Source organism: Microtus pennsylvanicus, chromosome 17 (genome assembly GCF_037038515.1).
Source record: "Microtus pennsylvanicus isolate mMicPen1 chromosome 17, mMicPen1.hap1, whole genome shotgun sequence".
Lineage (NCBI taxonomy): Eukaryota > Metazoa > Chordata > Mammalia > Rodentia > Cricetidae > Microtus > Microtus pennsylvanicus.
Window position 1 is genome coordinate 15,888,438 of NC_134595.1, and position 17,941 is coordinate 15,906,378.

Genomic DNA, 17,941 nt, shown 5'->3' on the forward strand with positions numbered 1-17,941 from the left:
AAACAATGAATATAATTTAATAATTGGAAACGGAGAAACTCACACGACCGGGATTTAGCAAGCACCATGTGCAACCAAGAGAGGCAAAACAAGGGGAGGGCACCTGGATTCCCAGGTCCTTCTTCCCTGGCCCCAGGTGGCCACACCCTAGCCAAATGTGATTGGCTGTGCTTCCCCATTATTCTGGTACCATGAGAAGTAATCCTCAGGGACAAGGCTTTTAGATCAGATCCAGCTTAGGTCTTCTGTGTCCTGTGTCCAAAGTGTGTGATACGTTCAACAAAAGGAACTTCGCTCTGAAGAACAGTAGGAGTAGCCTATAATGTTTTTGGAATCCCTTATATAACCTTGACCAACAATTCAAAACTCATGCCTCCTGTTGGGGTTTTTACTATGGCTCTTGGGGCTGGGGGGGGGTGGCATTACCAGCCCAGATGGAAAATTTTCAGTTAAATGTGTGTATGTGTGTATACACACACACACACACACACACACACATAAATGTTTATCTTTAAAATATGCATATGTTTTTGTCAGTGTGGAGAAGTGCACATGAGCATAGATGCCCACAGAGTCCAGTGACAATGGATCCTGCTGGAGATGGAGGTTTTCATGGTTGTGAGTTGCTTGGCAATGGATACTCAGGTTCTCCGAAAGAGTGGTATTGCTCTTAACCATGGAGCCTTCTCTATGGCTTCTTGCTTACTTCTATTAGAATATAAGTACAGTGGATAAATGCTAATTGCTTCTTTAAATTTTTTTCAATTTTTAAAAATTTTATTGCTAGAACTAGAAGTTTAGCTGTCACTGTAGCCTACTTGTTTTTGTTTACTCCCTTGCACTCTGGTAGTTATACTTTTATCTTTCTGTTGGCTAGCCTATTGGTTGTTTCCTTTGCTGTACAGGTTTTTAATATTATGCAATCTCATTTATTAACTTTTATTTTTTTGAGATATTATTTTCAGAAAGATTTTGTATCTGCCATTATCTTCTTGGTCTTTTTGAGATAGAGTCTGACTCTTTAGCCTTGGCTGACCTGAATTTGCTATGTAGACCAGGATGGCCTTGGAGAGATCCCTGCCTATTTCTTCTTCCTAAGTGCTGCTAGGATTAAAGGTGTGCACCACCATGCCCAGCTTGTGCCTGTACTTGATGAATTTGCTCTGAAAGTTTGTTTCAAGTCTTACTTAATGGGTCTTCAGCCCATTTTGAACTGGTGTATGGTAGAATGACAGGTAGGAATCTGGTTTCATTTCTCTATATGTAGTTACGTCCATATTTCTGAGGACTGTTGTTACAGAGGTTGTTTGTTTTTTGTCTTTTCGACACCTTTGTTGAAATCAAGTGGCTGTAGCTGCTTGGGTTGTTGGTTTGTTTGCCTTCTGTTCTATATCTATCCTATCTTGATAAGTATAAAGTCTTGGACTTAATTTACTGTCTGTCATAACTTGCTTTCTGCATCTGGTAAACAAGGAAAACTATAACTATCTAGTCTACAATTCCCTTGGCTATCCAAGAAGGAAATACTATTAACTGAGTAAGCAGGGAGTGAAAGCAAGCGACTTCCAAAAAAAAAAAAAAGTGAATAACGACAGAAACAGTTGGCTACCCGGACAGTCAGATACTCCAAAGTTCCTCTACAATTTTGGAGTATACATCTTCGGCCTATAGGCCTAGCATATCCGATAAGCTTTCCTGTAAAGCAGGATAGTCTGAAGGTCTGTCCCTCCCTGTCTTGACAATGTTTGGCAGTCACTTTCTTTTGTGTACTGCTTGTCCAATTAGGATGGCATACTGTCAGCAGGCCCAAACCTTCCTGTAACTCCAGCTTCAGGACACCTCTGGCCTCAACAAGCACTTGAGTGAGATACACACATAGTACATATAGTGATCGATGCCCCATATCATGTGGATCTTCTGACATGAGACAGAAGTTTTGCATTTCACTTTAAGAAGCATGCTTGGGTTTAGAGGAGAGCCACACCCCAGCTCCAAAACCAGCTTTAATCTTTAATTGGACTGTGACTACAAAAAGACAATTTGCATTATGTGTCTGTAGAGAACAACATAAACAAACATTTGGAAAGATTATGAAATTTTACCCTATTGGAAATGTGATATACCAATAGGCCAATTTTCTTCTTTTCCTGAGACATTTTTTTCTGGATTATTTGTCCCTCTTTTTCAGATGTCTTATTTGTCCACTAGTCTTCAGATTCCTTAGCTGGATGCTGTTATTCTCCCGAAAACCCAGAAACAAAACACTTTCCCAACCCTAATTTTGGGGAGATTCTCTTTTGGCAAGTTATTATCTGATCAAATGAAAAGCATTTGTTACTTTTAAAGGTTAGTTCATATTAAAAGGTCATGATGTTTGATGAATTATCATCTCTTCTAATTAAGAGGTGTCTCTTGTTCAAATTGAATCTTTGTCAGTTTGGGTGGTATCCATAGCTTTTCTTCACCTGTGGAAACGAAAGCAAAACTCCTTCCCCAATGTTAACACATGTCCTGGTTTTCATTCTGAGGTCAGGACATCTTTCAAGTATATCAACTGGTTTAACTCTGTAGTTTTTTCTACTATCTACCCAGTGTCTCTTCGCAGCTGCTGTTCCTTTCTCACTAGCATTTAGAAAATTCAAAGTTCATAAAGCATTATGTAGTCTATTTCTGGGAGTATTTGTCATCCCTTTCTGTTTACTTAATATATCCTTTAGAGTTTGATTTGATCTCTCTATAACTGCCAGGCATGTAGGATTGTGTGGCATACCTGTACTGTAATATGCTTTATATTATAATAGACAAAAAACTGTTTCATTTTCTTAGAGACATGTGCCAAAGCATTGATGCCTACTTATAATAAGTCTCAGCCTACTAAAAGATATAAATGGAAGATTCTCCCACAGGAAATGTTAAATAGCCCCACTATGTGCCAGTATTTTCTAAGTCAGCCATTAGAAATAATACATAAGCAATTTCCTGAATCTATAGTTTACCATTACACGGACGACATTTTGCTATCTGATTCAAATGTAGATACTTTAGAAAGAATATTGAAGAAGTAAAGAAACTTTTGTCTTGTTGGAAATTACAAATTCCTCCTGAAAAAAAAATTCAAAAAGGAAATTCTGTTAATTATTTAGGCTGTCAAATAGCTTTACAAAAAAGTAACCTCAAAAGGTGCAAATTAGGAGAGATGAATTGCAGACTTCCAAAGATTGCTAGGAGACATTTCCCAGCTGTAGCCCATTACTGGAATAAAACCTGATGAATTGATTCATAAAAAAAAAAAAACCTTAGATGCTGACAAGGACTTAAATAATCCCAGGGAATTATCATCTGAACCTGAGAGAGAATTGACTTTGATTGAAGATCACATTTCCAAGAGGGTAAAATTTCATAATCTCCCCATATGTTTGTTTATGTTGTTCTCTGTGTAGCCCTGGTTGTCCTGTAACTCTCTATGTAGACCAGAGTGGCCTCGAACTCACAGAGATCCACCTGCCTCTGCCTTCCAAGTACTGGGATTAAAGGTGTGTGCCACCATGTCCAGCTCCAGCATGCTTTATTAATGTAGGTCCGTACAGATAAAAACTTTCCTCTTAGGATTACTTTTTTTTGTATCTCATCATTTTTGATATGTTTTGTTTTTATTTACATTCAGTTTTAGAAATTTAAAAAATTCTTTTTGATTATTTTCAGTCACCCATTCATCATTTAATATTATTCAGTCTCCATGTGTTTGTATATGTTCTATTGTCTATCTTGCTATTAGGACAGTTTTATTTTGTTGTGACCAGATGTAATAAACAGAATTATTTCACTTTTCTTATATTTCTTAAGACATTCTTGGTGTTCTAATATGTGATCTTTATTTAGAGAAAGTTTTGAGGGCTGTAAAGAGGAATATGTATTATGCAGTGTTTGGATGAATTAATTTAATGACTCATGGTGGAGGTCAGAAGACGTGACTTGTGGCAATCACTTACTTCCTAACTCCAAACTCAGGTTATCAGGCCAAGGGTGAAATATTCTGTTCATGTCTGTTAAATCCATTTGGTTTACGATGTAATTTTATCCAATTGTTTCTTTTGTTCATTTTTTGCTGGGATGATCTGTTAATTGTTTCAAGTCATGCATTGAAGTCAGCTATTGTAACTGTGCTGGGTTAGTTTGACCTTAGTATTTGCTTTATGAATTGAGTACACTTGTGTTTGATGCTTAGATTTGTAATGTTCGTGTCAGTGCAGAAAACACATGTCTCACCTAAAGAGAATAAGAGATAGTATTTTATTTAATTATTTTATTATTGTTGTTATTTTATTACTTAAATACCAATCCAAATTTCCCACTCCCCTCCCACTCTCTCCACAGACCCTCCCACCCACCCCCCAATCTTTTTTTTTTTTTTTTTGGTTTTTCAAGACAGGGTTTCTCTGTGGCTTTGGAGCCTGTCCTGGAACTAGCTCTGTAGACCAGGCTGGTCTCGAACTCACAGAAATCTGCCTGCCTCTGCCTCCCGAGTACTGGGATTAAAGGCATGCGCCACCATCGCCCGGCTTACCCCCCAATCTTAAGAGAGGGCCATGTACCCCGCCCTGTGGAAAGTCCAAGGCCCTCCCTACTCCAGCTGTACCACTCTTGGGAATATACCCAAGAGATGCCCAATCATACTACAAAAGCATTTGTTCACCTATGTTCACAGCAGCATTATTTGTAATAGCCACGACCTGGAAACAACGTAGATGCCTCTCAACTGAAGAATGGATAAGAAAGTGTGGCACATCTACACATTAGAGTACTACTCAGCAGTAAAAAAAAAAAAATGGTATCTTGAATTTTGCATGCAAATGGTTGGAATTAGAAAACACTATCCTGAGTGAGGTAACCAGATCCAAAAATATGAATATGGTATGTACTCACTCATAAGTGGATACTAGGCATAAACAAAGGACATCGAGCCTATAGTTCATGATCCTAGAGAAACTAAGTAATAAGGTGAACCCAAATAAAAACATATATAGACCCTCCTGGAAATTGGAAACAGACAAAAATTTGGGAGCATGGGGACAGAGGGTAGAAGGAAGGGGAAAAGGGGGGCGTTGAGAACTTGAGGGAATGGGATAGTCAAAATGGAGAAAGGACAGATACAGGAGCAAGGAAAGAGATATCTTGATTGAAGGAGCCATTAGGGAGGTAGCAAGAAACCTGGCTCTAGAATAATGCCCAAGAACCCACAGGGATGACCTCAGCTAAGACGCTAAGCAATAGAGGAGAAAGTGTCTGAACTGGCCTTACCCTGTAGTCAGACTGATAATTATTTTAAATATCACCATAGAACCTTTGTCTAACAACAGATGGGAATAGAGGCAGTGATACACATCAGAACTCTGGAGTGAGCTCCTAAGATCCAGTTGAAGAGTGGAAGGAATGAGAGTATGAGCAAGGAATGAATCCAAGACCATGAGGGGTTCATCCACTGAGACAGTTTGCTTGAGCTCACCAACTCCAACTGGACTGGGAGTCAACTCTGAAGGGGGTTGACAGTTGGGGCAGACTGAGGGGCCACTGATAGTGACACTGGAATTTGTCTCTACAGCATGTACTGGCTTCTTGGGATCCTATTCTCTTCGGATGCAAGCCTTGCTCAAGAGAGTTTTATTCTGGAACCATTTTGACTGACCATGATCCAGAAATACAGATTTAGGTTACCCCAAATTCCATGTTCCAACATGGAAGCAGTTTCATGAAGTTTTATAGGCTAAATAAAGTCATAAATCCAGGCAAGTTGAAAATACATTTATAAGTATGTCAAAGAGATGGTTACTGCAGGGTGGAGGAAGCTTTTCTATAAGCCTTATGTGTTATATGATGACATAAGATCTTAGCTTTTGGGTTTGTCGAAGGTGCGGTCTGTCAAGTTCATAAATTTCGAAAGGTTTTTATTGTCACATAACAGGATGCTAGTTCTGACAGAGAGATGGGTAAGGAATGGCTGGTCAGGGGGTCAAAGCTAGCCCAAAGTAAGATTACCAGCCTGTGAGCCTATAACATTGCTACCTCTCCTCTGTTTTATCAGTCAGTCTGGCTTTGCAGACACAGTTGCTTTCCAGGAGTGTTCGTTCACATCCTTGATGGATTGCTCCATTAATAGAATAAAGTGATCTTCTTTATCATTGTTATTAGCTCTGGGTTGAAGCCTCTATTTTGTCAAACGTTAGAATAGTAGCACATGTCATTGCTCCATTACTTGGAATACCTTTCACTTAGACTCCTTTTCTACTGAGTCATGTTTCTTAGAAGAAACAAATTAGAAAGATTGTCCTTTAAGCCTTTCTGCTCTACTGCTTGTTGAGTGGAGCATTAAGATAATGAGCTACCCATCAGGTCTTTCCTGCCCCGGAACTTGAGGCAAAATCAACCCTTCTCCTCTTTGGAAAACAACTAAGAAATGAACCTTTTGTATTTTGTGTAAATATTGCCAAGTTTGGATTAGGACTTTCATTTATTGATTGTTACATTTTTAAAATTTAAAAATCTTTATTTATTGTGTGTATGTATATGGGTGTGTGCATGCCACACAGTTCACATGTGGAGGTCTGAGAATAATTTCTGGGACTTGGTTCTCTCAACCTGTGGGTTGTTAGGTTCAGTGACAAGCACCTTCTCTTGCAGGCTTAACCATTATTGCATTTCTTCGTGTTTCTTTTCTTGCCTTTTTTGGGTTATTTGTATACTTTGAACTACTCACTTATATTTTAGACTGCTTTTTATATCTTTTTGTATAGTTTGGTGACTACTCTAATGATTATGATTTACATTAAATCTGTAACTATTTTAAATGTTAAATCTTTTTTAAATGTATCACGATTTTCATTATGTCTTTCTAAGTTTTCTAAGTAAAGGTCTTCTAAGATATAAAATAATGTGTAAACTTTCTGACACACATTCCATCTAGTATAAGATTTTTTGCCCTGAAATCGTTTTTCAAAAAATACTTGTAGCTCTGTGGTGGTGGCACCCACCTTTAATCCCAGCACTTGGTTGGCAGAAGCAGGCAGATCTCTGTGAGTTTAAGGCCAGCCTGGTCTATAGAGGGAGATTTCCAGGACAGCCAGGACTAAACAGGGAAGCACTGTCTTGAAAAACAAAAGCAAAAATAACAGCAACAAAGCCTCATGACACTCTTTTAGGTCATTAATAACTTACCTTGATTCATCCACAAAGGAGATAATGTTTTGTCCTCATAGTCTCACTAGGTTGATGTTTGTTATTAAGCAGCTTAGTTCTGATTTGAATTGAATTTTTATATTTTTCTGTGACTTGTGATTCTAGCTCCCTAAGCATTACTCATGGCCAGCACTGAGCAAAGTATTTAGTTTTAAAATGCTTCTGTTTATATGTTAATACTCTGAGCAGTTGAATGCACCAAGACTCGCTCAACTCTTTATGTGTAATGCTGAAACACCCATGGAAAGTTTATTTCCTCTGTAAAAGGAAAGATTTGAAATCTGATGATTTTTGTAGGTGACTTTTTTGTTGTTGTTTTGGTTTGATGTGGTTGAGTTGACTGTGACTACATCTTACATCCCCAACCAGTTGTTATTGACATTTTAAAAAATCGTCTCTGTGTGTGTGTGTGTGTGTGTGTGTGTGCGCGCGCGGATACATGCGTACATACCACAGTATGCGTGTAGAGGCCAGAGGGCAGTTTATGGAAGTAGCTCTATCTATGAGTTCCAGGCTTTGAGTTCAGGTTATCAGGCTTTAATAATTGCCAAGCCATCTAACCAGTCCAATTGACAGTGTTTCTTTTCTCTTTTCTTTTTCTTTTTTTTTTTGTTTTTTGAAACAGGATTTCTTTGTGTTACAGTCCTGACTGTCCTTTGTCACTTTGTAGACCCAGCTGGTCTCCAACTCACTGAGATCTTCCTGTCTCTGCCTCCCAAGTACTGGGATTAAAGGCATGTGCCACCACCACCCAGCAGTATTTTTTGTTTAAATACTCTATTTTAATTATCTAGTTTTTAATTATTTAATTTCTGTTTTTATAGTTTTTATGATGGTTACTCTAGTGATTGTGATTTACATTGGGCCAGGAACTAACTATATTTTAATTAGGTTCTATGCACATCCATTTTACTATGGTTTTTGTTAGTTCAGTTCATTTAAGTTATTTTTTTTTACCCTTTCCTCCTTCTCAAAACCAAATGAAGTTTCAAACACCAACAGGACAATTTGGAGTGTATAGCCAACTCTACTAATACTACCAAAGTGTCTGAAGTTTAGTAGTTCACATAGGCACCAAAATGGCAGGTCACTTAAAACATGTGATACTTACTGCATGAAGGAGTTGAAAGTAAGCTTGTCAGTCATTGTATTTCTCAATGCCCTTCTTGACCAGGAACCTTAATCTAGTCTACTACTATGCAGTAAAGTTTTCCCATGAGAATATAAATGTATACCTATACTGTAGAATATAATAGCTACTGTAGTTTTTGTGTACTTTTTATTCATTTAAATAGCTACATGTGGCTCTTAGATCGTCAGAGAACAAAAACAGGTTTAGATTCTTTAGTTTTCTCTTTTATATGTGAAACTTTCTTAGAATTTTTGCTGCGTCTTTCAACTCCCAAGTTTGTCATAAGTGTAAGCTTCTGAGAGGGTCCTCGCTGGTCACAGCAGGAGAGAGAAGGTTGGAAGAAAATGGTGTATAAAATGACTGTTGGAGCCCAGCACAAGCCAATGAGCAAATAGCTTGCTAAAGTTACAAGGCAGCTGAGTGTTCAGTGAAGGGAAGAAACTACTCCACAGATTTTATGCAGGTAGAGTTTAATGTAGGAAGTTAGGTATACATGACTGATGACACCTACCATGGTTTGCTTGAGTCTGAAGAGAAGCCTGTTTGAAGCTCCCGCATCCACATCATGTTGGAATGAGAAACTTTTGCCACTGCTTTCTACTGCTGCTGCTGAAGGTGGTAGTTCAGAGATGGTGCAATTTAGGTCATTCTCCTTCCTGACTTTGGCAAGCCAGAGACTTAAACAAGGGAACTTTATTAAAAACACAAATTGATAAATGAAAATGTAGGATATCTTTTTTTTTGAAAAAATATAGAAACTGAGAAAACTAAATTGTATTAACTGTGACACAAACATTGAGTATATTGTATTGTATTCATATAAAAATAATGCTTGTATATTTGTTCTTTGCAGATCCAGGATGAGAAGACTGATAGAAGAAGCAGCTAGCTGAACAGCTATAAAATGCCCAAATCTGGGTTCACAAAACCAGTTCAGAGTGAAAATTCTGACAGTGACAGCAATATGGTAGAGAGACCATATGGAAGAAAGGTACCAGGCAGCTAGACTTTCTTTATTTACTCTTTGAAACCTGGATAAAAGATTCCCAACGTAGTGTTTCTAGTAATCACTCAGAAAAATGTAACATGGATATTAAATGTGTGGGTATATGCACATGTGAATGCAGGTACCCTTGGAGCCAAGGAGTGGCAGTCCAGTCTCCTGGAGCTGAAGGTACCAGCAGTTATGAGCCAACCAGTGTGGGCGCTAGGAACCAAACCCAGGTCCTCACCAAGAGCGGTGCCTGCCCTTAGCCACTAGACCATCTCTCCAGCCCTAGAATTTCTCTAAAAAGGAACTCTCTTTGCACTGTCCGGGTTAATCATGTTTTGCTAAAACATGATTTTTTAAAAAAAGATTTAAATTTTTTATTTATGTAAATGTATGCCACATGTGTCTGCGTGTCTTGGAGGCCAGAAAAGGGTGCCAGGTAGCCTGGAGTTGGAAGTACAGGCAATTACAAGTGGTCACATGTCAGTTTTAGTAATTAAACTTGAGTCTTCTGGAAGTGCAGTAGTACATGCTTGTTAACTGCTGAGCTGTTATTCCAGCCCCAGAATGCTATTTTCTAATGACATTGAATTTGATTTGACAATTTTAAGATTTTTATATTTCCTCAATCTGTAATTTTCTGTCTTGGACTTTTTTAAATATTAGATTTCTTTATTTTAGACCTGGGTTGGATAGATTGTAATTTTATTTTTATGTTTACTGTATTGTTTGTATAGAACAGGCAATACCTGTTCCTTGAATTATCTTGTTAAAGTTCTCGTAAAATCATCTGTTGCCGTTTCTATTTGTTATCACAGCATATAGGTGTGGAGGTCAGAGGACAATGTGTGGAATCAGTTCTCTTCTTCTACCATGAGTGTGCTAAGGGTCACACTCAGGTCACCAGCCTCAGTCCTAAGCTCATTTACTGCTGAAAAGTCTTGTCAGCCCCTATACACCTTTGTAAACAAATCTTTGACAGGATGTTTTGTTTTGTTTTTCAAGACAGGATTTCTCTGTGTATCTCTGGTTGTCTTGAAACTTGCTTTGTTACCAGGCTGGCCTTGAATTCATAGAGATCCTCCTGTTTTTGCCCCTCGAGTGCTAGGATTAAAGATGTGTGCCACAACACACCTCTGTGGTCAAGATATATTCAGATTTTCTTTTCTTTTCATTATCGTTTTTTTGTTACTTTTTTTTTTCTCGAAACAGAGTCTGTATGTTGAAACACGCATGTAGACCAAACTGGCCTGGAACTCAGAAATCCACCTGCCAAGTACTAGGATTAAAGGCATATGCCACTGTGTATGCTCAGTTTCATTACTCCATTTTAGTGATGCATATTTTCTAGGAAAATTATAATATACATATACATCTATATAGGCTTTAAGGTTTTTATTGATGTAAATTAGAAATAATTGTCTTTTTAATTTTATTATTCTCTTGACTAACATTTAAGCTCAGTTCCAGTGATTATCATTTTCTCGTCTCTCTTTCTGGCTTTTCTCCTCTCCCCTCTCCTCTCTTTACTTCCCCTCCCCTTCTCTCTCCTCCCCGCCTTCTTCTCCTTCCCTTCCTTTCTCTTCTTTATATGTAATACATTTAGATTATATTTAGGTATTTGATTTTGTTATATTCAAGCTATCTTAGTGTTATTTAAATTTTCTGTTGTTATGAAATAACCTTGGGAAAATGTTAAAATTAAGCCAGGTTGGTGATTCACACCTATAATCTTGGTTTTGGGGAAGCTGCAGTAGGAGGGTTACTGTGAGTTTGAGTCCAGCCTGGGCTACCTAGTGAGATCTTGTCTCAAAAAAGTAAAGGGTTGAGGGATGTCTTAGTTAGAATTACTGTTGATATCATGAAACATGATCAAAATAAACGTGGGAAGAAAAGGGTCATAATTCACTCACAGTTTTATAACAGTTTGTTATCAAAAACCCTGGGGGCAGGAACTCACACAGGGCAGGAAGCTGGAGGCAAGAGCTGATGTAAAGGCCATGGAGAAGTGCTGCTTACTGACTTGCTCATCATGGTTTGTTGAGCCTGCTTCCTTATAGAAGCCCAGGGATTTCACCACCCTCAATGGGCTGGACCCTTCCCCATCAATCACTAATTAAGAAAATGCCCTACAGCTGGATCTTATGGAGACATTTTCTCAATTGAGGTTCCCTCCTTTTAGGTAATTGTAGCTTTTGTTAAGTTGACATAAAACTAACCAGCACAAAGGAGATTTAATTGTTGAAGCTCTGTTTTAAGTCATTGATAACATTATATTTTTATATTTTAAAAATTCCTTTACAGAGTATTTGAGAAAATGTATAGTTGGTGTGTGTATATGCATGTGTGAGCGTACACACACACACACACACACATACACACGCACACACGCGCGCGCATGCGTGCATCGCCATATGCAGTGCCCATGTAGGTCAGAAGAGGACATTGGATACCAGGAAATGGAGATACAGAGATGTGAGCTGCCATGTGGAGCTGGGAACTGAACCCAGGTGCTCTGCAAGAACAACAAGTGCTCTTGATTTCTGTGCCATCAGTCCAGCCCAAATAATGAAGAGAATTTAATTTAAAATTTCGTATTGTTTAGCTAATATTGATATAATTTTATCTTTTTTTACACTAGAGTAAAGACAAGATTGCGTCTTACAGCAAAACGTCAAAAATTGACCGAAGTGATTTGGGCAAGGAAATGAAAGAGAAATCATCTATGAAGCGTAAACTGCCTTTTGCCATTAGCCCATCAAGAAATGAAGAGCGAGATTCCGACACAGGTAGAATAATTTATTTTCTGATAAACTCACCACATTCTTAACTATGGTTTCTTTTTACTTTTCTGTGCACCACTCCTCTTGACATTTCGGCTCATAAAGACTGAGTATTTCAGACTGCTCATGGGGGCAGAGGTATTTCTGTTTATCATCCAAACTATGGTTTCTAGTAGATTTAAAAAAACAATGTCTATATTCCTTACTCTGAATATTTATAATAAATCTCTTAGCATGTTCAGAACTTAGTTTTAGGGGTTCATTTCACTAATGAAAATTGTTCAGTAAGATAAACATTATTAATATTTTGTATATATGAGAAAAAGATGTTGCATTTTTTATTGCCTTTTGGACACAGCAAAAAAGTTTAGGCATTTTTGATTTACAAAAAAAGGAGAAATACGTAGTACCTCCCAAATGAGGCTAACTGCTTAATTCATAGTTATTTTATTTCTCAAAACTCCAACATGTCAGGGGTCACCAGATGTACATAAGGGTGCTAGCTACCAAGCCTGTTACCTAGATTCAATCCCTGGGACCTGCATGGTGGAAGGAGAGAACTGACTCTCCAGATACATGTGCCATGGAGTGCATGGTGGATGTCTTAGTTGGCGTTCTGTTGCTGTGAAGAGACACCATGACCACAGCAACTTTTATAAAAGAAAACATTTAATTGGAGCTTGCTTAGTTTTAGAGGTTTAGTCCAAGCATGGAAGCACACAGGCAGCCATGGTGCTGGAAAAGTAGCTAAGAGTTCTGCAGCTGGGTCCTCAGGCAGCAGGAAGAGAGAGACTCTGGGCTTATAATGGACGTTTTATAGCCTCAAAGCCCACCCCCAGTAACACACTTCCTTTAACAAGGCACACCTCCTAATCCTTTCAAGTAGTGCCACTCCCCTGTGACCAAGTGCTCAAATCTATGAGCCTGTGTAGCCATTTTCATTCAGACTACTACAGGGGTCATGGGCACTCGTGCATGCATGCAGATGTTTGTGATTGTGTGTGCGTGTGTGTGTGTGTGCGTGTGTGTGTGTACATGTGTAGAAGTGCTTGTGGAGGCCAGATGTCATTGTTAAGTGTCTTCTTCAGTTGTTTTTTTTTTTAAGCTTGAGGGCAATTTTACTAATGTTTAAAGAATGTCTCCTCCAGCTGGCCACTCCAGCAGGACAGGCAAGCTGTGATCTCAGCAGACGGTGGGAGGAGGAAATTTTGGTATTTGATCAGTGTTATTACCTGACAAGATAATTTGGCTTCTGTGTAAATTCTGTTTTTCATTTTCATAAGTACAATTTTTCTTCCACATTACCAACTTCAGAGAATTATGACCTTGAAAAGTGATGTAGTGTGATTCACTTTGTGACATACTAATTAAATGTGACAGAATGAATCAGTGGTATGTAAGGATTTATTTGTGTGGGTTTTTGTCTGTATGTATCTCTGTACCACATGTGTTTGATACCTATTGAAGAGTGCATCAGATAGAGCAGAACCGAAGACAGTTGTGAGCCACCCTGTAAGTGATGACAAATGAAACTAATTCTTGGTCAGGCGGTGGTGGCACACATCTTTAATCCCAGCACTGGGGAGGCAGAGGCAGATGGATCTCTGAGAGTTCTAGGCCAACCTGGTCTACAAAGGTAGCCCCAGGATAGCCAGAGCTACACAGAGAAACCCTACCACAAAAAACCAAAAGGGGGAAGAAAAAAGAAAGAAAACAAGTCCTCTGGGAGAACAGCTAGTGCTCTTAACTGCTGAACCCTCTCTTCATCCTAGGTAAGGGATTTTGTGATTTAATGCAATGAGAACACTAGACATAGTCGAGAGTTGATTCAACTTAGCAATGTAAGATGAAACTAGATTCCTCTTAGTCTTTCTTTTCTACCCCCTTTAGCTCTTTTTCCTTAAACATTTTCCCCTTAGAGTTAGTTGCATGCTCAACTTCTTGTCAAAAGGGAGCACTAGAGTGTATTTCTTCCCATGAGACTTGGTCCTTTATTAATGAAATGACCTCCTTAGAAACTGCAACTTCTAGTCAGGCATGATGGTACCTGCCTTTAATATCACAGCACCTGGAAAGCATAGATGAGCAGATCTCTGTGTGTTTCAGGCCAGCCTGGGATACATAGAGGACTCTGTCTCAAAAAACCAAGAAACTTTAAATCTGCTGCTATTGATTAGTGTCCTGAACTTGCATGAGAATACTGAAAGCCAAAACCTGATGGTGTTTGTCACTTTGATCATGATTTGGGTATTCCTAATATGAAAGGGAACACAAATATAGGGCAGATGACTCTTATAATGTTTTCACTGTTTATAAAGTGTAATAAACTGATGAAATTTTGTACCTTTAATAATTACTAAAAATTGTTTATGTATTTTGAAATAGGGTCTTATTATATATTCCTGGCCAGCCTGGAACTCACAGAGATCCACTTTGCCTCTTCTTCCTGGTTGAGATTAATGGCATAAGCCACTATGCCTGGCATTATTAAAAGTTTCTAATAAATCTAATAAGTATCCACTACCAATTCTACAATTATACTAGCTTTTTTTTAAGTCTCATGCCATCCAAGGGAAAGTCATAACACCGTATGTCGAAGTACTAGACAGCTGTCTTTGATGCCCTGTATGAGGCTCTTTCTTGACTGCTAAACTAAAAACCTACAGTTGTTTGATGAGGAGTAGTGTCATCAAGACTGTCTTTGTAGACTGCAGTTTTTTTTAATATCCTGAATCACTCCTTTATTAAAAGGGGGCCTTCCGATTCTTCATGTTTCTCCAAGATAATCATACCTATCCAAAAAGCCTCCAGCAGCTTACAGATGTCCCAAACTCAAATAGCATTTGAAAGGACGTGGTTTTACTTATGATAGTCCTAATATTCTATAGAGATGAACTAGTAGTGCTTATCATTTCAGTTTGCATAAGTATCTAGAAATATCATACATATATATATATATACATATATATATATATATATTCTCCTCTTGGTAAACATCAGTTGTTTGGCACTATTGTGTTTTCTCTTGGCATTTAAGGCAGTGTGATTCAAGAAAATTCAAAGAGGCACAGTCTGGTCCCAAAGTCTATGATCCCAAAGTTGTAGACTATGTTAAATTTTGTGAATGAAGCCTTCTCTGTCAGCCAGCCATAGAAATTCACCTTTCCTGAGGTTGTGGATGTTACTAAAGGGCTTACCTTAAAGTGACTCAAGCAATGTGGAGAGAATAACATGTTTTACAAGATGTGTGTGTGTGTGTGTATGTGTGTTAGTGTCTCTCTCTGTGTGTGTATGTGACATGAAAGCAGGAGAACTATTTTGGGAGAAGAAAGGGGAACAAAAAGGGTAAGGGGAGAGAGATGAGGCATCACAATTTCCTTTATCTACGGAATATAGATTTAAATACAGACATGTTTCTATGACATAGAAATAGTAGAGGGAAGAACATGGGGTCATGGCGAACAAATAAAGGGAGGGCCAGTGGAATATTATGGGAGTGTGAACATTAGCAAAACATAAATTACTTGGGAGGGAGTGGCAGAGGCAGATGAATCTGAGTTAAGAGGCCAGCCTGGTCTATATAGTGAGTCCCAGACCATCCAAGGCTATGTGGTGAGACCTTGTCTCAAAAATCATTAAATACGTCAGTGAAGCCAAGTAGTCTATGGAAGTCATTTAAAACCTGGCTTATTTTTATGTGAAATGTTGGATTTTTTAAATGTAATTCTTACGTAGTTTGTGTAATACATGTTCATTGAAAGTCTTGTCTTTGAATCAGCTTATCAAGTTGCTTTACATTTGATTAAAGGTTATTTTATTAATGATCCCCTTTTCTTGAACAAGCCTTCTAATTACTAAACAGAAAAGTTTAAAGTTCTCATATATTGTAGTCTGTGATTGTTTTCTAATTTGTTTTTCCCCAACATTTGATTAGTCATACTTAAGTTGTTAATTCTGTGTGTAACAGTTATTCTGGAAAGGTACATATGTGTCAATAAACCGAGGCTGTGACTATAAGAATAGTAAGTTGTGAGTTAAATGTCTTACTATTTAAAAGTATAAGCAGCTCTGTTTGTATCATCAGAGTTCTCGATAGCTGTCTTAAATTGGTAGAAGTCCATATTCTAAGCCTAGATGATAGTTTTGGGTGATCTCTGTCTTCATTAGTAAATGCGGCAGTAATTCCTATGACTGGAAATGAGTACAATCTGTGAACAGTCTGTGGTCTAGGATGATACTGAGATCCTAGATGTTCTTTTGACTTGGGAGTAATTTTGGCCGTCATAGAAAATAAGTTTGATTCATCTTACTCAAAGACAAATTCTAAACAGAATTTGGTGATAAGAACATTGTCTCTCATATTGACAGAGTTAAAAAAATAGCATCAAAAGAGCTATACTTAAACAACATCACAGTGTTATTGGTTTACATTTCTGAACTTTAAGGTACTCTGATTAGAAAACTGAAATGTTACATGTTGGATAAACCTGTATTTTAAATGTCATTTGTTGTTCCTAAATACTATTTTTGAGGTAAAGCCAGTGATACATCATTGCCTAATTAACTGATGGTCTTTTAAAAATATTGTTATATTGAATTCTGCATTTCCCTTGGTATGCTTTTTTCTTTTCTCCTGTCTCTTTTCATTCTGTAGATTCAGACCCAGGACATACAAGTGAAAATTGGGGGGAGAGACTTATATCTTCTTACAGGACATACTCAGGTAATTAGATTATCAGGTGTTCCTGTTTAGCCAGTGGATTTTGTCATGTTTATTTGAGTAGTGTACTATAAGTAACTTGTTTTCAAAACAGTTTATAGATATCTTTGCTAAATTAAATGAATTTATATGAATCCACCAAAAATTTTCAGCTTTAGAGTCTTTCCTAAGAGAGGACGCCGAGGCTCCTGGTCTGCCTTGTTGTAAATCCTTCCCAAGTGTACTCGTGTGATAAACGGCATTAGCGTCCTTGTTTAGTCAGGTGATTTCTTCTTTTAAAATAGATATTTAAAAAATAGTATTCACTGAATTCTGTAGTGTTTATTGATTTTTGCTTTACATGCAGAATTTAACCATAAGTGTATTAAAATATGGGGTCACCTAGACAAATGCCCCCCTCATTAACTGTGTTAGAACTTCTCTAGTTAGTTACAGCTTCAGTTGTTTGGGATTCATAATTACTCTAAATAAAAAATATAGGAGAGAAACTCCTTCATTCTAAAATAAAGAATAAAACTAATTGTTTTTGAAAGAAGGCCTCATTGTGTAGCTCTGGCTAGCCTAGAACTCTTTGTAGATCAGGCTGGCCTCAAACTCACAGAGATCTGCCTGGTTCTGCCTCCTGAGTGCTGGGATTATAAACATGCTCCATCATGGCAAGCAAGACTAGTTATTTTGACTGATCTTTTCTTTCTTCTTAAAATTAGACTGACATTCATCTTTGAACTTACCAAAATTAAAATCTTGAATAGCCCTTGGGAATTTCTTTCTAATTTTTAGCATATGACACTTAGCTATAGAAATTGAACACAAACCTACAGTTTCTATATGTATTTTGTTTATCTTACAAATTTGGGGAACTCTCTAGAGGTGGGGAAGAACTAATTTCATCCTTAAAGTTACCCGAAATCATTGAGGTGATAAGTTCCTTGTGGCTGTGTTTGCTGTGGCATCAGTGTGCCTTTCTAAAGCTGAGCACCAAGGCTGACCCAGGCCTGATGAAGTAGACCGTGGTCTGCCTGCCACTGCTGACGAAGGCACCGTCACCTGCTCATAGCGTTTTTAGTACCTGGGCTTAATGGCAG

General features: G+C 38.0%; 1 protein-coding gene across 4 annotated transcripts in view; it reads left to right on the forward strand.

Moving 5' to 3' along the window:
* The window catches only part of Ankrd12 (ankyrin repeat domain 12), a 109,480-nt gene that overhangs the window by 18,117 nt on the left and 73,422 nt on the right, over window positions 1–17,941 (forward strand). For 3 of the 4 annotated variants that reach the window (XM_075951129.1, XM_075951130.1, XM_075951131.1), the window contains exons 2-4: window positions 9,216–9,353; window positions 11,995–12,142; window positions 16,791–16,859. In XM_075951129.1, the coding sequence (XP_075807244.1) occupies window positions 9,267–9,353; window positions 11,995–12,142; window positions 16,791–16,859 (304 nt within the window). In that variant the 5' untranslated portion in view covers window positions 9,216–9,266. The remainder of the gene's footprint in view (window positions 1–9,215; window positions 9,354–11,994; window positions 12,143–16,790; window positions 16,860–17,941) is intronic. The other variant, XM_075951132.1, reaches the window with a different exon arrangement.